At 36.5% G+C, this 25,335-nt stretch overlaps 4 protein-coding genes across 5 annotated transcripts in view; 2 read left to right on the top strand and 2 right to left on the bottom strand.

Annotated features, from left to right (window-relative positions):
• Nucleotides 1–478: 478 nt before the first annotated feature.
• cdc123 (cell division cycle 123 homolog) lies at nucleotides 479–5,428 on the bottom strand. Its single transcript, XM_084406600.1, has 13 exons — nucleotides 5,271–5,428; nucleotides 4,688–4,759; nucleotides 4,545–4,605; nucleotides 4,432–4,464; nucleotides 4,252–4,347; nucleotides 4,061–4,167; nucleotides 3,666–3,714; nucleotides 2,946–3,021; nucleotides 2,708–2,830; nucleotides 2,589–2,617; nucleotides 2,225–2,353; nucleotides 1,962–2,099; nucleotides 479–1,436 (listed from the first exon to the last, which is right to left on the bottom strand). Exons 1-13 carry the CDS (start codon nucleotides 5,342–5,344, stop codon nucleotides 1,380–1,382), a joined length of 1,044 nt encoding a protein of 347 aa, XP_084262726.1. The 5' UTR covers nucleotides 5,345–5,428; the 3' UTR covers nucleotides 479–1,379.
• A 139-nt stretch (nucleotides 5,429–5,567) lies between these two features.
• Nucleotides 5,568–11,458, top strand: nudt5 (nudix (nucleoside diphosphate linked moiety X)-type motif 5). 2 transcript variants are annotated; one of them, XM_084406601.1, is made up of 9 exons: nucleotides 5,568–5,722; nucleotides 5,866–5,937; nucleotides 6,053–6,120; nucleotides 8,213–8,265; nucleotides 8,346–8,453; nucleotides 8,551–8,646; nucleotides 8,735–8,840; nucleotides 9,041–9,094; nucleotides 10,801–11,458. In XM_084406601.1, the coding sequence occupies exons 2-8, from the start codon at nucleotides 5,887–5,889 to the stop codon at nucleotides 9,072–9,074; spliced, it is 516 nt and encodes a 171-aa protein (XP_084262727.1). In that variant the 5' UTR covers nucleotides 5,568–5,722; nucleotides 5,866–5,886; the 3' UTR covers nucleotides 9,075–9,094; nucleotides 10,801–11,458. The 2 variants fall into 2 exon arrangements, with proteins under 2 accessions (XP_084262727.1, XP_084262728.1); XM_084406602.1 differs by having other exon boundaries at nucleotides 5,599–5,722; nucleotides 8,735–8,836; nucleotides 10,801–11,451.
• Nucleotides 11,459–12,278: 820 nt separating this feature from the next.
• On the top strand, nucleotides 12,279–22,382 carry mcm10 (minichromosome maintenance 10 replication initiation factor). The gene is made up of 18 exons (XM_084406361.1): nucleotides 12,279–12,428; nucleotides 12,944–13,183; nucleotides 13,264–13,509; nucleotides 13,626–13,809; nucleotides 14,420–14,585; nucleotides 14,671–14,838; nucleotides 17,895–18,011; nucleotides 18,094–18,287; nucleotides 18,369–18,439; nucleotides 18,550–18,663; nucleotides 19,054–19,171; nucleotides 19,326–19,554; nucleotides 20,470–20,602; nucleotides 20,689–20,825; nucleotides 21,049–21,162; nucleotides 21,568–21,713; nucleotides 21,798–21,840; nucleotides 22,018–22,382. Exons 1-18 carry the CDS (start codon nucleotides 12,422–12,424, stop codon nucleotides 22,099–22,101), a joined length of 2,511 nt encoding a protein of 836 aa, XP_084262487.1. The 5' UTR covers nucleotides 12,279–12,421; the 3' UTR covers nucleotides 22,102–22,382.
• Nucleotides 22,383–22,819: 437 nt separating this feature from the next.
• Nucleotides 22,820–25,335, bottom strand: part of ucmaa (upper zone of growth plate and cartilage matrix associated a) — a 3,701-nt gene continuing 1,185 nt past the window's right edge. Inside the window, exons 4-5 of the mRNA XM_084406362.1 lie at nucleotides 24,343–24,441; nucleotides 22,820–23,648 (exon numbers count right to left, since the gene is read on the bottom strand). Coding sequence (XP_084262488.1) covers nucleotides 23,551–23,648; nucleotides 24,343–24,441 — 197 coding nt within the window. The 3' untranslated portion in view covers nucleotides 22,820–23,550. The remainder of the gene's footprint in view (nucleotides 23,649–24,342; nucleotides 24,442–25,335) is intronic.

The raw sequence follows: 25,335 nt of genomic DNA, 5'->3' as shown, positions 1-25,335 counted from the left end.
TCAATTTCCTAACCCTAACCACTACTGTAGATGAACTAATGTTAAAAATTAATTAGCATGTATACATTAACATTACCCACACGCTACAGCAGGTTTGTTTATTATTTTGTATTAGCTTTAGCAATGTTATATAGAACCTCATTAACAAGTTAACAAATATTGTGCATATTGCATTTCTATAATACATTTTCAAGACTGTATTTAACAGCGTTCCAAAACCTTTTGATGTCTTATGATTACTAGATAATGATTTAATAATAATTATATCGAGAACTGTTTGAAACAGTTGATGAAATATTTTAGTGCCAAGCAGAAAACAGCAGAACTAGAAAAATATCTTTGCACCACACAAATGTCCATGCCATTGGAAGATTGTATTACATTGCAAGGCCTGCCCTGGAAATCTAATTTCTTGATATTTCCATGGAAACTCTGAATTAATTAGATTCATTTTGTACTTAAAGTAACATTTAAGAGAAAGTTTGGCAACATTTTATTTTACAGTGTCCTAGTTACATATGTTTCACGTACTTACTGTAGTGATAACACTGTAATGACTACATGCAACATACAGTACATTATGTATTACATGCAACTAACCCTAAACCAAACCCTAATCCTATATTAAGTATGTTATTAATGTAAGTAATACTATCCAGTACTTAAATATATAAATACACTGTAACAAGGACACCTTAAAAAAATTGGTAACACTTTAGTTCAGGGTCCAATTTGCACTATGAACTAGTTACTTATTTGCATGTATATTACTAGGATATTGGCTGTTTATTAGTACTTATAAAGCACATATTCATGCCTTATTCTACATCCTTTAATCTCACGCAATACCTAAAATTAACAACTACCTTACAAACTATTAAAAGTTCGACCGAAAGTTACTTTGCAATACAGCTTATTCTTGCACACAAAGTTCTCTGGTATTTGGCGCCCCCACGTGGATGCCGAAAAGTCCGTCTAGAACAAAATTCCAGTTTGTTCTCATTATGGAGAAAGTTAATTTGTAGATTTTACACAGAAACCATTTTTTTATTATACATTTTTATTACTTCATAACACAGTTTTAAAACTATTGCACTTTGAATGTGTAATGTGTGCGAGCACTACTGCAGATAGAAAGCATAAAAATGTCTTCTGCAGTACAGAAGCCTGTTAAGCATTTGACAGGGACTTCCTGGGTCAGCATCTCATTATATACAGACCTTCCTACAAAGTTTGGTAGGCCTACTTCACTTTAATTTTAACCCTGAAGTAGCCAATCAAAATTTTCCAATTCACTTGAAAATACAGACAGGTCTATTCAAGCAGAGCTGGAAGTACACTGCAGGAGAGCCGCACTGATACCCAGCACTTCCTGTTTACTACTGAGGCCCCTCCCCTTCTGCATCAGACTCCTCCTCCTCCTGCTGCCCCCTCTTCTGTAATTACAGAGGAAGGAAAGAAACACAAGTGTAAAATCAGACACATTGAATCAGCCATATTCACACAGTTCTGGATATTTAAAGTGCCCCTTTTATCCAATCTCATAGGTTCCTAATTTGGTAAATCTACAATTGGTTTACATGCATTCAAGGTAAAAAAAAACTCTCTAAACTCCTTTCTGAGAGCCTGCTCTGCTCTGATTGGTCAGATGGCCCGCTCTGTTGTGACTGGAATGCCGCTTACAGCAATGATACAAATTATGGAAATGTTGTTCGCGGTCTGGCATTATGCAAATTTGTTCAAACCTACGTTACGTTACTGACGACTCGTTTCAGGCAGTTCAGAATGGGTTCTTCCTTTTGGGAGACAATATCTCCATTTATCATACTTTTACATTCTCAAACAGCTGTATTACACACTGCATGAAAGGAAATATTCGAAAAAGCATAATAGAGGCACTTCGGCTACTGAATACGGTTGATATTCTCATGCATAAATGAAGCCGGTGTGTTATAACTCACCAGCTTAAGAAAATCAATGAGTTTATAGGCATCTTCCCCTGTGGTGAGGTCCAGGAAGTCTCGTGGGATTCTGTAGGACAGACATGGGCTGGGCTGCACCGTGACCTCACTGGTGGTGCATCGAAATGCAGGTCCGTCCTAATAAAACACGGTATGCATGCCATTAATAAAACACAGCACACTTGTCTTTTAAAATACTGCCAGTGAAATACATTTGAACAGGGTTTGATGTATAATGGGTACCATTTTCAAGTAGAAACTACCTGCTGTGTTGTGTCCTCTTGCGTCTGATTGGCTGAGAGATTTTTGCCAGATGTTAGCTCCTCCCATGTGAAAAGCAAAGAGTCTGTGACATCACCAAATGGGTTGAAGTCAATCAACCACACACGTCCCTTTAGAAAAACAAACTTTTTTTATATGAAGGCGCTTATTTAAGGTTTGTGCAGTCTTGTAAATACACGAGTCGAATCATTAAAGAGGCCATATCATCCCCTTATGCAAAGTCTTGATTTTGTTTTTAGAATTTTGATAAATCCTGATGAACACTAAACTTCAGAGGACAATCATACATTGCTATACAGTAAATTACACATTTAAATGTAAAATTTGCATTCATAAAAACCTTACTGAGCTGTCTCTGTAAACATCCAGGACAACTGGGAAAAAAAAGAGAATATTGTTTATGAACATATGTAACTTTTAAAAGAATAAGACACATATTTTCTCCTCCACACTGATACACTTACAGTCCTCATCCGGGAACTGGTATTGGATGTGGTCTCGGAAGAATTCCAGTACAGATGAGGAGATGCTGGCCTCTTGTTTGGCGATGTGATGGTAATGTTGTGTGTAATCTCTCTGACAGATCGCTAAAAAAAAACATAAGATGATCACATGCTACATCATACAGTGCATTCAATTAAAATCATTACATTTAAAACAGAATATTCACATATTAGTTTAATAAATGCAGGATGTTCATACCAATTAGTTTATTCTCTTTCACAAAGCAACGGAATTCTCCTCCTGGAATGAGCTCGCTCCATTTTCTCAACACCAACTGCACAAAATGAGTCCCACAGAGAAACCATTTATTATTTAATAGTATTTATTTAATGAAGAGATATTTAAGGGTTATCCATCGGGTTTCACTGCGGTATAATAAAATCGAATCTAATATAAAATAATATAATATAATATAATGCAATATAATGTAATGTTCAAAAGTTTGGGGTTGGTAAGATTTATGTTTTTGTCTCTTATGCATTTATTTGAAAAATATAGTAAAAACAGTAATATTGTGAAATATTACTAAACATTTCATATTACTTCTATTTTAATATAAATATAAAATATAATTTATTTTTGTGGTTTATAGCTGAATTTTCAACATCATTACTCCAGTCTTCAGTGTCACATGATCCTTCAGAAATCATTCTAATATGTTGATTTGATGTTATATGTAACATTTGATGTAATAACATTGTACAGTAACTTATTAAGAATGTTTACATGCCCTTGCTGAGGTATTGACTACTATAAAAAATAAAATAATTGGCCCCAAACTTTTGAATAACAATATAATATAATATAATATAATATAATAAAAATATAATATAATATAATATAATGTGCTATGGAACAAAAATATCTGAATGGTGCATATTGAAAAAAGTATGCTTGACTGCTTTGTGTTTTCTGTACCTCATAGTTTATGGTTGGGTCTGGAGAATCATCACTACAATGGAGAAATCTGCCAAAGGAGGTACACAATTATTACTTCAACCAACCAGCTTTCTTGAATTTCTTAAGAAGAAAAGGTTACACTTTATTTTAAGTTGTCATTGTTACATGTGTAATGTAACTATATGTTTAAGTACTGAGTAATATTAAGCAACTACATGTACTTACTATAGGGTTAGGGTAGTATTAGGATTTGGTTGAGGGTTAGTTGCATGTAATTATGCATAATTTACTGTGTTATCACTATGGTAAGTACATGTAACATATGTAACAAGGACACTGTAAAATAAAATGTTACCGAAGAAAAATCAAATCACACAGAGCTTGATGGGAAACGGGAATATCTTACGACTTACGGCTGTGTGAGGTCATGCGTGATGAAATCTGAACTTTTGAAGAGGAGGAAGATGTCGCTTAGACTCTGACATTGCAAGGAACTGTTCAGGGCAATCCAGTTAGCGTCCTGAGAAGAAAGATGAAGTGTACTGTGAGTATTAGGCTATACGTTCATATGTATTAAATACAACTGGGAGTCAAATCTACTCACCCGAGGGGCACTCCAGTTCAGTTTTGGGAAAACGCATCCGCCCAGAACATTTATTGCCTCCTGCACCTTTACATTGAACTCTGGGAATTCTGGGGCCTATGGAAGATACACACAATTTAGTCCCTGCACAACTATATCAGATCAGCTCAACTTTGACTGGCTGAGAGGAATGAGACGCACCGTAACTGTTGTTGTAGTTTCATCGTCAGTCCACTGGAAAACAAAAGCACGAGATCAGGAGTTGTGTAAGAGATATCTAAATGTGCGTGTATTTCACACAGCCACACACATACCTGAATGTCCTCTTCATCTGAGTCACTGTTGTTCGCCTGTGTTTGCAAATTGTTGTTCTCACTATAAAGAGGGACAATAATACATCCTATAACCCGGCAAGAACAGAAACTGTTTCAATTGTTTGTTCAATACCAAATCTCACCTGCCAGAAACCACAAGTGTCCCGTCATCTAATAAGTAATCGATTACATTTTGAGGAATAGGTAGTATCAAGCTGGAAAAGAGAAAATAACCAGCGCTAAATACTTAATAACAACAGCACATAAAAAAAAACAATAAAAAAACATTAGCATATAAACTCATAGGTTCATCATTATTTTAAGCTTTGTTGTTATAGTACTTAATTTACACACACACACACACACACACACACACACACACAAATACATACATACATATATATATATATATAGAGAGAGAGAGAGAGAGAGAGAGAGAGAGAACAGTACAGTACAGTAAAGTACAGTAAAAAAATTTAAATATATATATTCATATTCGAATACAATGGTACTTATCAAAAAAACTAAACATGGCAGTACTAAGTAGCCTATCCAAATGATCGTAAACAAACATGGTAGCATGATAAATGCCCATGGCTGCATCATTCCCATAATTTGCTATGGTACTTTTTCCTACAACGCTCGATGTTTGGACTCTTTCTGAGTTTCCGCGTGAGCACCGATCATTATATATGATTTACCCCACTGTGCAAATAACTCTCTTACCTCTTAATGGTGTGTTTCTTGAATAAAGGATACCAAACAGAAAACTGACAGTTTACAACCTGCTCCTTCTTCATGCTGCCTGAAACTACACTGGTAATCTGCGCAACCTCAAAAACATTCCGGTATAACTATACAACCCGTTACTACAGTCAGTTCCGATTTATAACTTGTGCTTTGTTTTGTAACAATTCTGTGTTTTTAATACTTTAAGGACGTTTTAGGTTCAATCATATTTTTTCTTTTTGAATTTAAGCGGCCAGGTTGACAACATAATGTATACAACGAGAACATGATGCAATGTACAAGAGGAGGAACTGTTTTAGCTGCACACAAGTGGGCAGATGTTCAACGAACACGTGACTACATGAAAGAAAACTAACTAAACATCACCATACTTTCTAGTGCCGGATCACTGTGGTCTACCGTATTTGACATTCCCTCGGATTTATCTGGTAAGTAACCCGCTAATTCAAACGACTTAGACAGATCTCTCGTTACCTTTTTTGCGTATTAACTAGTTGAAATAGACTATGGTCATCATCATGACAACATCATGCGTCCTGTAACGTTAACTTAATTTCTTTTGCACGCGCAGAATTAACACAATAGACATAAGATGAGCTCTCCAAAGAAAGCCACTACTGAACCTCATGTAACCAAAGAGGAGGTAAGAGTCTGTCTTAAATGAACCGTAAAATAAGCATGTTACATTTTGCCATCATGTAAAGATTCACATGTTGTTACCAAGTGCTCTTTAACACTAAAATACGTGCTCTTGTTAGCTTATAGCTAGTGGAAACTGGGTGAAGCTTGAGAAGACCACATATGTGGATCCCTCTGGAAGCACCAGGTATTGATCTGTGACTGTGTGTGAATGAATGATGTGTGACCTCTGGACTGAGTGGACATGATGATGATACTCTCACTGGTTATTTCTAGTTAGATAGCTAGGTAGTTTGATAGATAAATAATTGGAATAATCTGGTTTAATTCCGTCAAACAGCCTAATGTACAGTGCAATGCATAAGTGAATACACCCATGCTAAAGTTGACTAAAAAGAGGAATAAAAAAATCATATTTTGGAAATTGAACTTAATGCCTTAATTAAAAAAATTAGGAAAAATCCAACCTTTAAGGACACCAATTTTCTTTGTGAATGAATAATGTATCGTAAATAAATAAATGTTCTTCCTTAAAATACATGGTGCATTGAGTACACCCTATGTTAAATTCCCATAGAGGCAGGCAGATTTTTATTTTTAAGTATTTTTTTAATTTTTTTTTTTAGGATACTATGCATCCTGATAAAGTTCCCTTGGCCTTTGGAATTAAAATAGCCCCACATCATCACATAGCCTTCACCATACCTAGAGATTGGCATGGGGTACTTTCCATAAGATCATCTCTCAATGCAAATCAAACTAGCTTTTAGGCTAACTGAAATAAAACCATGCCAATCTCTAGGTATGGTGAAGGCTATGTGATGATGTGGGGCTATTTTAATTCCAAAGGCCAAGGGAACTGTATCAGGATGCATAGTATCCTAAAAAAAATTAAAAAAAATACTTAAAAATAAAAATCTGCCTGCCTCTATGGGAATTTAACATAGGGGTGTACTCACTTATGCACCATGTATTTTAAGGAAGAACATTTATTTATTTACGATACATTATTCATTCACAAAGAAAATTGGTGTCCTTAAAGGTTGGATTTTTCCTAATTTTTTAAATTAAGGCATTAAGTTCAATTTCCAAAATATGATTTTTTTATTCCTCTTTTTAGTCAACTTTAGCATGGGTGTATTCACTTATGCATTGCACTGTATATTTTCGGAATAATTTCTAGATAAATAGATAGACAGATGAATGGATTGATAGACAGACAGAGACATCAATGTATAGACAGACAGATACACACATACATGCATACATACCGTTCAAAAGTTTGCGGTCAGTAAGATAAATAAATGCACCAAGGCTGCATTTATTTGATTAAAAATACAAACAAAAACAGTAATATTGTGAAATATTATTCCAATTTAAAACAGCTGTTTTCTATGTGAATATACAGTAAAGTGTAATTTATTCCTGTGATCAAAGCTGAATTTTCAGCATCATTACTCCAGTCTTCTGTGTCACATGATCCTTCAGAAATCAGTCTAATATGCTGATTTGATGCTCAAGAAACATTTCTGATTATTATCAATGTTGAAAACAGTTTTTTACATTTTTATTTCATGATGCTATGATGAATAGAAAGTTCAGAAGAACAGCATTTATCTGAAATCTAAAGCTTTTGTAACATTAAACACTACCGTTCAAAAGTTTGGGGTCAGTAAGAATTTAAATTTTATTTTTGGGGGGAAAGAAATAAAATAAATCAATACTTTTATTCATCAAGGATGAGTTAAACTGATCAAAAGTTACAGTAAAGACATTCATAATGTTCGAAAATATTCCATTTTAAATAAATGCTTTTGAACTTTCTATTCATCAGAGAATTTAGAAAAAAAAAATTGTACACAACTGTTTTCAACATTGATAATAATAATGAATGTTTCTTGAGCATCAAATCATCATATTAGAACGATTTCTGAAGGATCATGTGACACTGAAGACTGGAGTAATGATGCTGAAAATTCAGCTTTGATCACAGGAATAAATGACAGTTTAAAATATATTAAAATAGAAAACAGTCATTTTAAATTGTCATAATATTTCACAATATTACTGTTTTTTTTATTGTTTTTTATCAAATAAATGCAGCCTTGGTGAGCAGAAGATACCTCTTTTAAAAACATTAAAAAATCTTACTGACCCCAAACTTTTGAACGGTAGTGTACATACATGCATACATATAGATAGACCGATAGATAGACAAACAGATGCTATCTTTCTAGACACTTAACTGGAATATCTTTTGTGGATCTTTGTCCCCTCAGAACATGGGAAACCGTAAAGAGAACAACCCGAGTAGCCAACACTGAAGCTGATGGTGTGTGTGCTTCCAGACACTCTCACACACTTTCATTTGGAACTGTTATTCATGCTTTAATGCTCTATAAATATTGTAAGGTGTGGGAATCATAGCCCTCCTGAAGCGGACCCTGCATAAAGACTGTGTCGTCATGGTGAAGCAGTTTCGTCCACCCTTGGGATGCAACGTACTGGAGTTTCCTGCAGGTCTGATGATGCCGGTCTGCTTTAGGTTTGTACAGCCTATAATGGTTTATATAAAATAAAATAACCATTGATTATTCGCTCTGTATGAACATTTCAGGTCTGATTGATGACAATGAGACTGCTGAAGTGGCTGCTTTGAGAGAACTAAAGGAGGAAACGGGTTACAAAGGGGAGGTCGTGGGCATCACCCCAGGTACAACTGCTGTCATGTGTGTGTGTGTATACTTGACAATTATGCTTATACGTATTTTTAATATCTCATCCCATTTTCTGTCTTTCAGTCACATGTTTAGACCCGGGCTTGTCTAACTGCACCACACAGATCGTGATGGTACACATTAACGGAGATGACAGTGATAATATAAACCCCACTCAGCAGCTGGGTGAGTGAAGGATCATGTCCTGTCATTGAAACATAGTGTGTTTGAAATTAATGCAGAACTATTCATTCTTTTCTTTTTTTTTCTCCATTGTGCGTGTCTAGGGGATGGAGGTATGTATTTGTTTTCCAGTAAAAAACAAGTCACCATTATTGATAATGTTTTATTTTATTTAATTTTTTTCTGAAAATGTATTTTGTGTCTCAGAATTTGTGGAGGTTGTTCTTCTACCTTTGGATGAATTCCAGCAAAAAATCGACGGTGAGTGGATCTCTTGCTGATGAGAAATGCACACATTTTTTAGTTTATAATTATGTCCATTGGTTATGAATTTTTTATTGCTAAATAAAAGCTCAAGCTCAAGTCTCTTATGCTGAGTAAGAATCATCAAAAATTACAGTAAAAAACTGTAATATTGTGAAATATTATTACAATTTAAAATAACAGTTTTCTATTGAAATATATTTTCAAATATAATTTATTCCTGTGATTGTAAGGCCAAATTCAGCATCATTTCTCCAGTCTTCAGTGTCACATGATCCTTCAGAAATAATGATAATATGCTGATTTGCTTAATAGCTACCATTTAAAAGGTTAGGGTAAGCTTGATCTTTTAAAAAAAAAAACTTATATTCAACAAGGATGCATTAAATTGGTTCAAGTCACAGTAAAGACATTTATGATGTAACAAAAGATTTATATTTCAAATAAATGCTGTTCTTTTAAACTCTCTATTCATCAAAGAATCCTGATTTTTTTTTTTTTTATCATGGTTTCCACAAAAATATTAAGCAGTAAAAATGTTTTTCAACTTTGAAAATAACAATAAATGTTTCTTTAGCAGTAAATCAGCACAATAGAATGATTTCTGAAGGATCATGTGACACTGAAGACTGGAGTAATGATGCGGAAAATTCAGCTTTACCATCACAGGAATAAATTACGTTTTAAAATATATTCAAATAGAAAACAGTCATTTAAAATGCAATAATTTTACGGTATTTTTTTATCAAATTAATTCAGCCTTGGTAAGCATAAGAGAAATATATATATGTATATATATACAGTACTGTGCAAAAGTCTTAGGCATGTTAATACCCCCCCACCCCCCCCCTAAAAGGTTTTAAGTCAGTTATTTATATCTTTTGCTGTAGTGTGTCAATAGGAAATATCAGTTTACATTTCCAAACATTCTTTTTGCCATTAATTGTAATAATCCAGTGAGATTTGTGTATGCACAAGGAGTCTGACAACAGCCGGTATGATCTGATCTCACCATCATCGAGTCCGTCTGCGATTACATGAAGAAACAGAAAAAACTGAGACAGACTAAATCCAGAAGAACTGCGGGAACGTCTCCGAGACGCTTGAAGAAACCTTCCTGCAAAGCTCCCTGAAAAACTATGCGCAAGTGTACCTGGACAAAAGCCGTTTTAAACGCAAAGGGTCGTTACACCATATATTGATTTGAATTAGTTAATAGAAGTTAAATCATAAATAAATTCAATGTGTGATTTTATTTTTTAAAGCATTCTCACTTTACAGCATTTTAACACAAGTGCCAGTACTCTTCACAGCACTGTAGCTTTGCAGGACGTTCCCACAGTTCTTCTGGATTTAGTCTGTCTCAGTTTTTTCTGTTTCTTCATATAATCACATCGGGACTCGATGATGGTGAGATCAGATCATCCTGGCTGCTGTCAGACTCCTTGTGCAGACACAAATCTCACTGGATTATTACAATTAATGGCAAAAACAATGTTTGTAAATGTAAACTGAGGGGAGGGGGGTATTAACATGCCTAAGACTTTTGCACAGTACTGTATAAAAAAAATTCTTCCAAACTTTTGACCTCCGGTGTAAATGACCTATTAATTCAGAATTCATTTTTTATGATTTTCTCTCAATTTGTTAGATTTTGCTTTGACGTACTAAACCTTATGTTGTTCCTTTTTTTTTTTAAATAGTATTACTGCAAAAAGAGAAAATCATTGTGGACTCCAAGGTGTATATCTATGCTATGGGAATGTCCCAGGCCTTCTTTAAACCCAGAGAGTTGCCTGTGCTGAAGCAGTGAGATTCTCCTCTGGAACCCACTACATACAGGTCGACAGGAAATCAACTAGTACTTGACCAGAGCCTTAGAGTTTTACCACAGCTGCCTGAACATTCCTTATAAACTAACAGTGCTACAGTATTAACAGTATTATTCAGTGTTTGCAATGTTTTACAATTCAAGATTAAAAGTTCTGACAGCTAGAACTGTGCATTTTGTCTTCCCAGTACACCCTGTAACAACAAAAGAAAACCACAAAACAAAATAATAAAGTTAAATTAATAGGCAATACAGTAAGTGTCATAGAAAGACTCCTTATTAGGAAATGTACTTGGCATTGTAATCAGATCTTATCATAAAATTGACATAAAAAGTTTGTTTTTGATGTACTGTAGCTACGTGTTCATATACGTTCATACATATTGTGTATCCAATTGTCTAAAAGGCCTGCATTGCTTGTAAATTGTTCTAAAACATTACAGCTTGTTCTGGAAGATGCATTTGCAATGCTGTGTACGCGGATAACTATTCATTTTTTATCTAATAAATGTAACCGTTTAGATTTTGCATTTGTGTGTGGTTTTATGTCTCTTAATTATTTGTTTTTCTTTCCTATCATTCTTCCTTGAATATTTACTAAGAGTATAATTCAAATTAATTTATCAAACCTGACTCGTACATTTTTTTTTTAACATAATTGTTCAATAGCACATTGTACACAGGCGTACAACTTGACACTGACTGCCTGTATATTTATATACATTTATAATTCACATGACTGTTATGAATAAAGGAATCCATTTAATATTATGTAAATTATAAATGAACAATTAACTGTTTCATGTATTAAAAATGTATACAATTATTATAACTTATTGGAATATTTATAATTTGATTTTACATTAAGTCTATCAAAGCAAATTCGAAATCTAAACTTAATTAATCCAAGAACAGAGCTCAATACCAGCCAATATTCTCGGAAAACTAAGCGTGCTTAAAAATATTATTTCGAGCTAGACCTGGAAATGTAAATATCACTACGTGGCGCTACAGTAAATATTTCGTTTTATTGTATTTTTCGATTATTATTATTTTGTAAAAAAAAAATTTAACATGTAGGGTTTTTGTGATGTTTTTGTTAAACTGTGATGCTTTAGTAAAACAGTTTAATTTGTTATATTATTATGCTATGGACATGTAAATATAACCATGTCACGCTACAGTAAACATTTAGATTGATTGTATTGTTCAGTCTTTTTCTTTTTTTTTTTTACAAAAACATAGGGTTATTGTGGCGGTTTTGTAAAATTGTGATGCTTTTGTAAAACAATGTAATTCTTATTTATTATTATTATTATTATTATGTTATGGACAGGCACGACGTTCTCTCGGAAAGTGACGTAGTTCCGGGGTCCTGAATATTAAACGTTTTTCGCGCCAACATTGAAACAACAGCTGCTGCATCTGATCCTCTGATCCTGTTAAATAACTTTAATTTAAACACAAAGCAAGGAAAAGCGATCAAAATCAAAATGACAGGTATGTCCGACAGCATATTAGTACAAATGTTTGGCCAGTTTATTACTTGGTTGAATAAACCATACCAAAATTAGATGAGATGTGTTCCTGCAGTTCCCGGTTCCAGAAATCTCTTGGGCTGATTTTTACTAAATACTCTATGATATATATTATGATATCATTAGCATGTTATTATAACTTTTGTATGATGTTGTTGCTATTTTGAAATACTGTTTTGGCCATAGTATATTCATGTCCTTTATTCGATCATATATTTGTATATGTAGTGCATGTGTTCATACAGTATTTTAAGAGTATTACACATGACAGTCATATTATATTAGTTTTAATCTGCTATAACTAATCAGTGTGTAATAACCTGTTCTATATAGAATGTATGTATTATATATGATCCATATAAAATGTTATATGAAATAATTTTAGTATTACCTGAATGTACATGCATTTGTAACTGCTATGTTAGATGAATGAGCAATATACTGTACAATGTAATTGTTACATGTGTCTGACATCAGAGGAGGAGAATCTGGACATGCTGCTGTCTTTATTTGCGGAGAGCGAGAGCCAGAATCTGGAGACTCCTGCTGCCGGAGAGGACACTGACAATCTGGACGACCTCTTCGATGAGGATGATGACGGTCATCAATATGTTGAGCCGGAGGAGGAGGAGGAGGAGGAAGAAGACGTGGCACCTGGGAAATCCAGCTCGGCTGAAGGGGGCAGTGACTTGAATAAGTCAAAGGAAGATCTGGAGGGTAATGCTCTAGTTATTCTAGGCATGTTTAGATACGCACAGGTTATACATGTGATGATCATGACTGTATTTGTCTTCCAGCCGAACTGAATTTAATGCAGCAGAAGATGCAAAAGCTACAGCAGCAGCTGGAGGCCTCACAGAAAACCACACAGCCTGAGAACAAACCGTCCATCCAGAGACAGGCGAGCGCCAAACCCTTAACACCACCTCAGGGGGGTTTGAATACGACCCCACCGACACGACGGGACAGCAGAGCCTCTCCTCCGTCAGGTGTCACAGCAAAGCAGAAGAACAAGCAGAGGTCGGCCCATCCACCCAAAGCAGGTGCAAGTCCAGTGTTTCTTGGTTCTTTTTGCTTACAAAAAGGATTATGGAAATGCTTGAAATATATGAATTATCATATATGCTTTAAATATATATATTTTTTTATTGTAAATTAGTGTCCTCGGAAAGGCAGACTCCTGTTGGCCAGAGTATGAAGACCTGCCCATCTCAGCCAATGAGAGACAGTACGTTGAAGTCACCGCCCCCTCTCAAGACTCCTCCCACTGTGCGTCAGGCCACACCACGTCCATCTGTCAATCAAGAGGTTGCCGTGGAGAAATTCTCAGGTCTCAGACTCAGGTCAGTGTACAATAACTTTGGCTTGTTGAAATGATTAAAGACTAAAAGGGAGTTCTTCTCTATATCTGAACTCCCTGAAACGCCTCGATTGTAGTCTTGAGTTGTCTTCTGGGAACGGACACGTCACAATATTCCTCATTTAAAAATAATTCCCACTCAATGCATATGCAAAAAAAAAAAAAGGGACAAGGCCTGGTTGAGTTGCTTTGGTAATGCGTTGAAACTCGTGTTCCAAAACGCGCTCGAAGCAATCGCAACACACTGTGCTCTGATTGGTCAGCTGAAGGAGGAGCTTCATAGAGACCTGAACTAAACAGTGTTACTGACAGACTAGGAAGAGAGGTGCTGCAATAATGTAAAATAATGTTTTTTCAACATTCAAGCATGAATACATATTCTAGTAGACCCCAAAAACCAAATCAATAACGCATAATACGGCCTTTTTAATGTTGCTTTAATTGGTTTAATTACATATAGAATTAAGTTGTTAATTTAATGAGGATAAGATCCATAAATAACCTGATTCCATCTGAACTTGACCTTAATTTTACATAAATATGTATTTCAGATTTTCGATTAAAAGCACAATGTTTTGTTTTTTTCTCTGTAGGAAACCACGTCTGTCTTCCATAGACCTTGAGCAAAAAATGTCAACCCGCAAACTGATCAAGCTCTCCCAGTTGCCCGATCGACTGGCCAGGGACAATTTAGAGGACAGTGACTGGGTCACTTTCGCAGTGGTGATAAATAAGATTACCCCACAGAGCAAAAACAATGTAAGAGGCCGGTGTTTCTGAGATCTGAACTCTTGTAAATGGATTACGTCTTGTATGTTTGATTATACCCTTGTGTATTTTGTAGGGGAAAACCTTCAGCATCTGGAAGCTGAATGACCTTCATAATCTGGAAGTGATTGTGTCTCTCTTCCTGTTTGGGTCTGTTCACACGGATCTGTGGAAGACTGACACTGGGACAGTGATTGGCATCCTCAATCCAAACCCAATGAAGAACAAAGAGGGTTCCAATGAGGTTTGTCAAGTCAAGTTTATTTATATAGTGCTTTTCACAATACAGATTGTATCAAAGCAGCTTCACAGTATTAAATTAAAATAATACATCAATGTTTGTTTCTAGTGGAAAACGTCCACGTTTGGTAATGCTGATCAATAGTATTGTTGATTGATTAATTAAATTAAATATCCCCAAATATCCCCAACTGAGCAAGCCAAAGGCAACAGTGGCAAGGAACCGAAAAACTCCATCAGGTGACCTAATGGAGAAAAAAAAACCTTGGGAGAACCCAGGCTCAGTCGGGGGCCAGTTCTCCTCTGGCGTTTATGAACTAGAGGTCAGATTTAACTGTAAGATTAAAAGTATTATATGAATGCCTGGCTGAAGAGATGCGTCTTTAATCTAGTTTTAAACTGGGAGAGCGAGTCTGAGCAACGAACACTATCAGGAAGGCTATTCCAGAGTTTTGGAGCCAAATGTGAAAATGCTCTCCCTCCTTTGGTGGACCTAGAAATCCTAGGTATGACCAAAAGCCTTGAATTTAGTGATCTTAAAGAGCGCGATGGATTATAGGGCGATAGAAGATCCGTTAAATATACTGGAGCTAAGCCGGTTAGGGCTTTATAAGTCAGTAGCAATACCTTGTTGTAATTAATACGGAACTTTATAGGTAACCAATGCAGTGATGATAAAATCGGTGTTATATGATCATATTTTCTTGATCTAGTAAGAACTCTAGCAGCGGCATTTTGGACTAACTGTAGCTTGTTTATTGAGGATGCAGGACAACCGGCTAATAAAGCATTACAGTAATCTAGTCTCGAGGTCATGAATGCATGAACTAACTTTTCTGCATCAGAAACTGATAGCATATTACGTAGCTTAGCAATGTTTCTAAGGTGGAAAAAGGCGGTTTTTGTAACATATGAAATATGATTTTCAAAAGACAGGTTGGAATCTAGTATAACACCCAGGTCTTTTACTGTAGAGGATAAAGTAACAGGACATCCTACTATGTTAAAGTTGTATTGTGAGAGGTTTTGTGGGCGGTTTGTTGAACCGATGATTAGTACCTCTGTCTTGTCTGGATTTAATAAAAGAAAATTGCGCGTCATCCAATCTTTTATATCTTTAACACACTCTGTCAATTTGGATAATTTAGCGTTTTCATCCGGCCGTGATGAAATATAGATTTGAGTGTCATCAGCATAACAATGGAAACTAATTCCATGTTTCCTTATAATATTTCCAAGTGGCAGCATATATATTGAGAATAACAGAGGGCCTAACACAGATCCCTGCGGCACTCCATAGTTTGTGAACATAAAGCCTTGAATATCATATTTAAATATATATATATATTTTCTATCTTTAAAGGGGCTGTATGTACGAATTTTCATGTTTTAATCACTTTTTCTTTTCTTTTTTCGCCAATGTGTGAAAACGAGACCTTCCCCGACTTCCTAGGTTGTTCATGAAAGCCTGTAGAGTGATTTTATGTGACGGACTCGGGACGTTTTAGCCGAGAAAAGTGATGTTTACGCAGTTGTGCGCTTCTAAGAGCCTCTCTTCCGTTCTATGACACATGAAATGAATGCTTATACAATGTTCAGGATAATGCCGAAAGAGCCATTCTGTACTGTAATGTGAATGCCATGCAAAGAAAAGGGATGAATTCAAACTATAGTCTCAGATCTATGCTTTCTATAGTCTCAAATATACATTATAATCAAACTATCATAAGTGTAATTTTAATGACCAAATCTGTCTACATGATGCCAGTGAATTAGCCTGGAAATCCAGACCTAAATCTGAAAGATTAATGGTCTGGCATCGACTAATGAAATAAGTCAGCTCGAGGGGCGGCACCAAGCGTGCATTTGAAAATCTCACTGCACGCAATTGGATAACACTACGACCAATCACAACAAGCCCCATACGCTTAGCTACCAGCGGAGCTAACTGGTAGATTAGACTGTTGCCGTATCCGGTCGGCAAAACAGCAAAAACGCCCTTCTTGCAAAGGAACGATTCGAGCGCCGTCTTCTGTTCCTCTTTTAGATAAAAGGCCAAGTATAACTCGTTCATTGTAGCGGCCAAAGCCGTTTCAAACAACTGGTGTTCATCCATAGCCATCTTGCAATGTTTACTAATGACTTCGACGTCGCAGCGCTGTCGTCTTCTGTTCATCTCGCCTCTGGCCCGCCTATATCAGATAACCCGATGTGATTGGTGCAGCTCAGATCGAGGAGCATATTTAATGAGCATCATTACTCGACACCAGAGTAACTCGCTGAGCAAATTCAACTTGTGCTCTCGCGAGAACTCTGGATTACCAGGGTACTAGTGAATTGCAGAGCTGGTGCAAACATATCCACATCGCTATGATCAGATGCTTTCTTAACTGATGTTTTCTCACCGCTCTCATTTTTGTTGTGTTTTTATTTTGTTATTGAGAGGAAAGCGCGCCACACATATTTACATATTCATCTGAATGTCGCTCTCAGCAGCGTGGAAGGCGTCTGAATTAACAATATATCGCTGCAAAGATTTTTCCAACTACTTTTCACTTGTAAATGATGAACGAAAGAATGTTGCTGTGAGTATATCAGGGCCTTGAATCACGTCCAGTTTTTTGTACATGTGCACCAGCGAACGCACAAGCAATAAGTTGCTGGCTGCAGTTCACCTTAACAGCCACCGGTGTCGCTAATAACAAGGGTTTCTGAATTCTACATATAGCCCCTTTAACAACTGGAACCAAAATAATATCAATAATAACTTCACGTGTTTCCATTCAATCAAATCCTGATGCATAAAATCAAGTCCCATCCCTCATTATTACCTGCTAAATATTGCTTCACTCAAAAATGTCACATTATGGAAGTAAAATACAAATCGAATTTAATGTTATTTTTAAAATAAAATTTTTACTATACTAACCCATTACCTAAATACTAAAATAACACTGTTTATTTAAAAATAACACCCCTATTTATTTCCAAATTATGTCTGATTCTGGAAGTAAAACAATGTTAATTTGAATGAGTCATGTGGTACGTGTCTCTCTCCAGCTCAGCCTGACAGTGGACCACCCACAGAAGGTCCTTATAATGGGAGAAGCCATGGATTTCGGCACCTGCAAAGCTAAAAAAAAGAACGGGGACTCTTGCACTCAGCTAGTCAACTTGGTAAGTCTCCATGTTCAAACGTCTTCCTTTCCTGAAATATTTCACGATCAGCCCATTTCATTGCTCCTGTTTGCTTTAACAGCATGAATGCCAGTACTGCCAGTACCATGTTAAAGCCCAGTACAAGAAAATGAGCGCAAAGAGGTCGGAGCTTCAGTCCAGCTTCACAAGCCCCGCCCCCGGTAAAGGAAAGGGGCGGGGCAGTTTGAAGGAGCGCCTGTGCCAATCTAACTTCCACTACGGGGGCATGTCGTCACTCGCCTGTGCGCCCTCGACGTGAGTTCACCGCCTCTTTTTATGACCTTTCTAAATCCACACAAACCCTAAAATTATCGTATGAATCTTTTATTTTGACAGTTCTGCCCCACAGCCAAAGAAACAACCCACTATGCAGTATATTTTAGCATCCATCCCAACTAAGAAACTTGGTAAACTTTCTGTTTAGTACACTTTTATTTTTATTTTATTTTCAAAATGGCTGCCATTTTTTTTTTTTTGTGCTTGTTCATGATTTCTAATCAAACGTTGGTTCCTGTAGCTCTGAATTCGGGCGAGGTGTTGGGCTGTTCAGATGATTTCAAAGGCCTGATGTCTATGCCGACGCCTGGAGCACTAAATATAAAGAGGCATTTAGGACAGGCCAAAAGTACAGGTAATTTAATCCCAAATTAAACTTCTATGAGCATTTACTCACTCTCATGTCATTCTTAATCTGTAACGTGTGAGGAACAGACTAAAACAACTCTCAAATCTCATTTACGCTTGTGCGTTTTTAAACCGAGCACCTCGAGGGCCACCATGCCAGATTTGACCTCAAACACTGTTGGTTTTCATGCATTTTAAGCATTTTGAGAGCGAAAAGTTGCACTATTAATGATAATTATGAATGTTCTCTGATGCTGCAGTACTGTTATGGGCCAGCAGATGTCTGTTGAATGCCACACCACAATTGGGATGCAGTGAAACAAACCAAAAGTCAGCACATTTGTCACTGGGATAGCTTGCAAATGTTCTTATTTTTTTTATTTGCCTTTGTTTTTAGCTGTGACAGGGTCTTCAGTTCAGTCTATATCTGCATCTGACCTTCTCAAACAGCAGAAAGAAGAACACCAGCAGAGAATGCTTGCTCGAAAGAAGAGGGCAGAAGAGATTCAAAAGAGGTGAGAGGTGTTTTTTTCATATTTACTCATTGTGTTTGTTTTGCATTACATTTGAAAGCTATCAGCTTTAGTGTTTCTGGATTGGTTGTGCTCTTGTGACCTTTAAACTGTCCTTACAGTAGATGTGCTATAAATATTTTTTCCCTCTTCCCAGGGTGCTGGGTCAGAACAGCGGGGGTCCTGTCGCCCCCTCACGGCCCAGTGTAAGCAGGGGTCCCCTGCTCTCCCCAAAAGCAGCCTCGGAGGTCCCGAAAGGGTCGTCTGGCCCTGCGTCCCGTCTCTCAGGTCCTGCTGTTCCATCGCTGGGTCGTGGTTTTTCAGAAGGAGAGGACATCCTTTTTGATCTGTCTCCACCTTCATCAAAGAGCCTCTCAGCCACAAAGGTACTCATTTGTTTTTACAAATACTCATATGACTTACTCATATCATTTATTAAAGGATTTTTTTAATTCTAGAATGTTGTTTCTGTGTATCTTTTTTTTCTATCTGTTATTAAAGCCAAAACCTGAAGAGAAACATTTTCAGTTGAATTCGATATAAATAAATAAATAAATAAATAATATATATATATTTATTTATTTATTATTGCAAGGAAAGTGAGATTTTTATTTATTTATTAACTTAATTTTTAATAACGATGAGAAAAATTATAATTAAAATTAAGTTAGCATAATAAACCATTATCATTTTTAATAGTTTAATAACTTAAATTGTTATTAATTGAGTAATAACTAATAATAATAATATATTAATAAAAATGAAAAGATATTTGTAAAAAATCAGGTACAATGAAAAATCGGGTACATAATATAGTAATATAGTGGCACATAAAATAACGCGATCATCAAACATTAAACATATAAATCAAAACTGCCTAACGTTACCAAATGAAATGTCGAACCCGGGACGAGCTATAGGACTGCAAGAGAATGCTAATTCGGGGGAAAGAGTTCATTTAAGTTATTCAATTATTAATACATTAATACATTTAAATGACATTTAAAAAACATTTGTATTTCTTATTGTTATTTATTGATATAGGAATAAAAAATATGCTCTAATGCATCTTTTTATTAAAACCAAAAGTTTTTAATAAAATTATCACATTAATCTTGTGATTTCCATCCTCAAAGCAGTAATTCTGTAACATTTGTTAAGTTAATTTATTTTTATTCTCCCAAATTTTCCACGGATCCCCCTCGCAGCCTTTGATCAAAACCCTTGATGCTTTCGGGATGATTTTCCAACTGCTTTAAATCAGTTTATAATAGCTGTTTTTATTTATTTTTGTTTATTAGTTGGCGGCAGTGAGGAAACTCCAAGCCAAAGGTTCAGTCATTGTTAAAGACGACCCAAATGCTGTAAAACGCAAGCGAGCCAACAGCGATGACATCACAGATCGTGTACAGCGTAATATCTCCACACCTACAGGTACACACAGTCATGAGTTTTATGATTGACTGTTTGCTTGTTTGCTTTTCTCTAAGGCACTTATTCTTCTACAAATCTATCTGCAGTAACGGATGAAAATTCAATTGGTGAGGAGGAGGAGCCAGCTCAGAAAAAGAGGCGGGAACAGCTGGAGTACATCCAATCAGAGGAGTTTCAGCGGATACTCAACGCCAAGTCCTCAAACTCGTGGATGATGGGAGAGGTGTGTATCTTGGCTGAACAGTGTTTTGATAAGAATGTCAATACTTTGATATATGTGATGTCACAATAGGTGGGCGGAGCTTGCGGTTGATTTGAAGCGTTCGGTGTGATCTGGCTTTATTTGCTTTTTTTTTTTTTTTACCACATGTGTGATATGAAATGATTGTTCAGGTCATGCCCCGGTGGAATTTTCTTGCATGTGTGACTAAATGTTATCCGTCTAGATTGAGGAGCAGGCCATGCAGGAGTATTTTGAGCCGCTGGTGCAAAAAGAGATGATGGAGGAGAAGATGAAGAACATCAGGGAGATGAAGTGTCGGGCCGTCACCTGCAAAACCGTGAGTCAACAAATTTGCAGCTAAAGAGCAACCTGTCCTACATGCTGAGTAAGCCATTAATTACATAACTCTGTTTTTCCGGTGAGAAATTAGGGTAAAAAAAAACGCTGGATGCATTTTTAATTTTAAGTGGTGCACTTGAAAATCCCTGTGGAATAATAACACGTTTATTGCCGTCTCATTCAGAGCGATTTCTCCTGCATCATTAGTAGCAAATTAGTATTTATCCACAGTGTTAATGACGAACCGATCATTTGTGACATAATCCCTGTCGTTCAAGAGGAACAACAAGCAAACAAACCTCTTTAAGATGCTAATTAGACCATTACGTGGTTTCGGTCTGATTACACCTGTAAATCACGGAGCGTTTATGCGGTTTAGTTCATGAACCCCTCTCGCCCGCAGTGTAAATACACCCACTTTAAACCAGCGGACCGCTGTGTGGAAGACAAGCACGACTACCACTGGCACGACGCCGTCAAGCGCTTCTTCAAATGCCCCTGTGGGCAGAGAAAGATCTGCCTGGCACGGATGCCACACGGAGCCTGCAGGTGGGTGACGCGCTATTCATGGGTCACGTTTTATATAAGATTCGGACATTTTAATAACTCAAATTTCACTTTTCTCTTTTTTAGCCATTGTGGCCTCTTCAAGTGGGAGAGAGACGGCATGTTGAAGGTACAGTTTCAATTCTTTACTATTATTATACATCTTTAATTGCTTGAAACAAGTTACAACAGAATAGATAATGTTATTTTATGTTCTATAAGTGCACAGTATTTATCAATAATTGTATTTTTCAGTGGTACTTCAATCATATAAGTGCGTAACTCGCTCTGTATTTCACTTCCACAGGAGAAAAAGGGACCCAAAATCGGAGGGGAGCTACTGTTGCCACGTGGAGAGGAACAGGCCAAATTCCTCAACAGTTTAAAGTAGAGTCAGCTGTCCCGTGCGCGGCCTGAGCCCACTCTCCATCCATAAACACACAGATGAGGAGGCTCGGATCACGTCTTCATGCTCGGAAAGTGTGACTGAAGGGTTGCATTTAAGTTGGTCAAATGTGATTTTACTAGTGTTTGTCTGTTGTCTATATATTTGTTGTTTTAAGATAAGCTGTCAAGCCTTTTAAATGTAAATATATACTGTTATTTTAATTCTGAACTTTAATATCAACGGTCAAGTGGCACACCTGAATTAAACGATACTGAGTGAACTTGTGAACGTTCTCATATTGATTTGACTGGAGGCGACGGCACACATGCTAAATCTTGTTGGTCCCACAGCATGCAGTGATAATTGAAAGCTTTATTACCCCTCTGTGCTCTTCATAAAGCAGGAGGAGTGGCAGGAAGTCGTTCTCCTGTCAGATTTGGGTAACGGCACTGAGGCTCAGGAAGGCCGATAAATCTTTCTTTCTACTTGTTACTTTCTCCCTCTTTTTTTTTTCCCATCTGTCTAAGCTCTCAGCACAGGAATGTCACTCCGCTGCCAGCAAATACTGCCTTGGAATATTTATTCCATCTGTAGATACACAAACCTGAGCTCTTTACATATATATATATATATATATAACATTACCATATTTATGACTTTACAAGATGTTGCAATAAAGGCAAGTTTTTTGTTGTTTTTTACATTTTACTTTTTTATTGTTCTGGTTGTTGCATTTTGTATCAAATCCTCACTAATGTGGAAAATGAGAAGAAAATAGGTCAGATAATGGCTGAATGTAATTACTGAAGGAATTAAGCAGTCGCTCTTAAAATCACAAACTAATCATGAATGTTTTGATGAGTCCGATGAAGAGAAGTGATTATAACACTCACAAAAAACACCTTTCATACACATAAACCCTTTCATGATACATGTATTATATAGAGCCCCTAACATAAGTGATGGGAGGAAAAAATATGATAAAATATAATATTTATTTATAATGTATAAAAAAAAAGTTTTGTGTTCCACCGAGAAGATTTGCAAAAGCACTAACAATTTTTCCTCTCATCTCATAGTTTTGTTCCTTTAGGGGCTCCATTTTATAGGCACATGGTGGTGGATAAAATATATTTTACTTTTGCGTTTGTTCGCAAAACTTGTGCGTTCCCCCAAGAAACTGCATTCGCTCGTAAAATATTTGCGTTCCCTTGCGAAACCTTTGCGTTCAGTGCTACACAGGTTTGTAAGGAAATGCAAAGTTTTCCAACACAAAATTTATCAGGGAACGCAAAACATTTGCAAGAGAACACAAAAGCATTGGCATATCATTTCCCCTCCCATTTCATATTTTTTCTTCCTAGTATTAAGAGCTTTAAGTCTATAAGTGCTTATATGTGTTGAATAATAGTTATATAATGTCTTGAACGTAGAAGATCCACTCTCATGTGCTCAGACGTACGGGCGGTGGTGAGGGTATCGTGAGTATTGCCCATCATAGTTGAATTCTCTCCACTGTTCGTTCTTCTCTCTGGTCCGCTCGTTCTGTTCTGTTGATACAAAGACACACAGCAGCTAGAACGGGACCCTTAGACCATTTTAAATAATAAAAAGTAACAATTTATTAAGTCTAAAATAAATTTAGTCTGGGAGATTCCGCCAATATACTGCAGTATTGTGGTATTTAGCCATGATTATCATCAAAAAGAAATTAAAATTCATAATATTCAGGTAACACGTAGTGTACTACATGTACTTACCATAGTAAATAACAGTAAACTATGTATAATTACAAGTAACTAACCCTAACGTAAGTACATAGTTACTTAATATTACTTAGTAGGCCTACTTATTTGAGTTATTACAATGTAACTGTCACCATAAAATAAAGTGTAACCAATATTCATAATGTAGAAACAATTACTGTAGTAACTGTGATATGTTATTTGGAAATAGGGTTTCCATGCTAAATAAAATCTGAAATCCCTAATCTCGTCTTAGTCCGTGTTCTTGGAACATCACAATGTTCAATTTAAATGTCATCATCTGTGCCAAATTTACTGTTCACTTCTGGGATCTAATGTCACCAATCAAGTGTTCTGGATTATATTCCTAATCATTGTGAGAGGCTCAGAGCCACTGCTGTCATCAGCCTCTTATTAATCTTTATCCCGTAAAAGGTTTTGCACAGCATGTTTCTCTTTTCTGGAAGCCAAGATAATCAAACAGGGAGATCAGTCTCACCATCGCGCTCCTCCTCTAAATAGTTCTCGTATTCGTTGCTTTGTTCCTCATAGTGCTCCCGCCTCCGCTCATTTGCAGCCAGCTTCACCCTTCGCTCCGCTAAAAGTGAGTGAAAAGACATATTTCAGCATAGAAATCACACACACACACACACATATATTCTTGTATTCAAAATTCACTAGCTTATTTGAAAACAGAATGTGCATTATTTTAAACGTGCATTAACTGACTAAGCTAGAGTTCAGAAATGACATGCCAATGCTTATAATCTCAAAATGTCCAAATATAGGTTGACGCATCACTAGGCAAAGTGTAAATATGCTTCTGGATTTCCATAAAAGAACCTCAACCCATTTTTTTTTTCTTGCAAGGTTTGGATACATGAGCAGTTAAGCATCCGCTATCCTTGCAATCCTGCAGCAACGAAAAAAATCTTAGTCTCCTCTCTAGAGACGTCTCAGAATCCTCATAAACTCCAGACTGTACAGTATAAACAGGTTTAATGGTAACACACATTCCCATTAACCTGCTGACAGCAGTTTGCCGATATTAACAAAATTGGGCGCCAAAATAATCTCGGTTTCGCTCTCTTTCTCCATAGTGAGGGAGGTTAGTTTAGCTCATGTCTGCACATTCCTTTCTCGAGCCCCGACTGCTTTAACTCCTCCAACCTGCAGTGTCTGCTCCTGCACCATCACACACACACACACACACACACTGCTGACAACCTGAAATACACTTCAGTAAAACTTTTCCATGCCTTCATTGCTGCAGTCGTAGGCTGGCAGGTTAAGGGACGGCCTGATGGCGTTTGGGCGAGTGTCAGTATGTGTGTGTGGGAGGGAGAGAGAGAGAGAACAGCTCCATATTGTCCGGTTGGTCCTTCTAGTCCAGTGGTTCTCTAAGTTTTTGACTCAAGGCTGTATTGTTCAAGATATCTTTTTTTTTTTTTTCTCTTTCTTCTAATATTGTTAAAGAAGGCTATTCATTTGT

Source organism: Rutilus rutilus, assembly GCF_951802725.1.
Source record: "Rutilus rutilus genome assembly, chromosome: 4".
Taxonomy (NCBI): Eukaryota; Metazoa; Chordata; class Actinopteri; order Cypriniformes; family Leuciscidae; genus Rutilus; species Rutilus rutilus.
Note: the sequence above shows the minus strand (reverse complement) of the source record. Positions and strands in the feature narration are given on the sequence as shown.

Bases quoted from the DNA above. Each gene is read 5' to 3' on its own strand.
- nudt5 (XM_084406602.1), top strand. From the start codon at position 5,887: ATGAGCTCTCCAAAGAAAGCCACTACTGAACCTCATGTAACCAAAGAG. The intron at 5,938-6,052 runs GTAAGAGTCTGT...TGCTCTTGTTAG, and splicing joins CTCATGTAACCAAAGAGGAG to CTTATAGCTAGTGGAAACTG. The intron at 6,121-8,212 runs GTATTGATCTGT...TTGTCCCCTCAG, and splicing joins GATCCCTCTGGAAGCACCAG to AACATGGGAAACCGTAAAGA.
- cdc123 (XM_084406600.1), bottom strand. From the start codon at position 5,344: ATGAAGAAGGAGCAGGTTGTAAACTGTCAGTTTTCTGTTTGGTATCCT. The intron at 4,168-4,251 runs GTGAGTAGATTT...CTTTCTTCTCAG, and splicing joins TGAACTGGAGTGCCCCTCGG to GACGCTAACTGGATTGCCCT. The intron at 2,100-2,224 runs GTAGTTTCTACT...GTGTTTTATTAG, and splicing joins AAGAGGACACAACACAGCAG to GACGGACCTGCATTTCGATG.
- mcm10 (XM_084406361.1), top strand. The intron at 14,586-14,670 runs GTAAGAGGCCGG...TGTATTTTGTAG, and splicing joins CCCCACAGAGCAAAAACAAT to GGGAAAACCTTCAGCATCTG. The intron at 20,826-21,048 runs GTGTGTATCTTG...TTATCCGTCTAG, and splicing joins ACTCGTGGATGATGGGAGAG to ATTGAGGAGCAGGCCATGCA.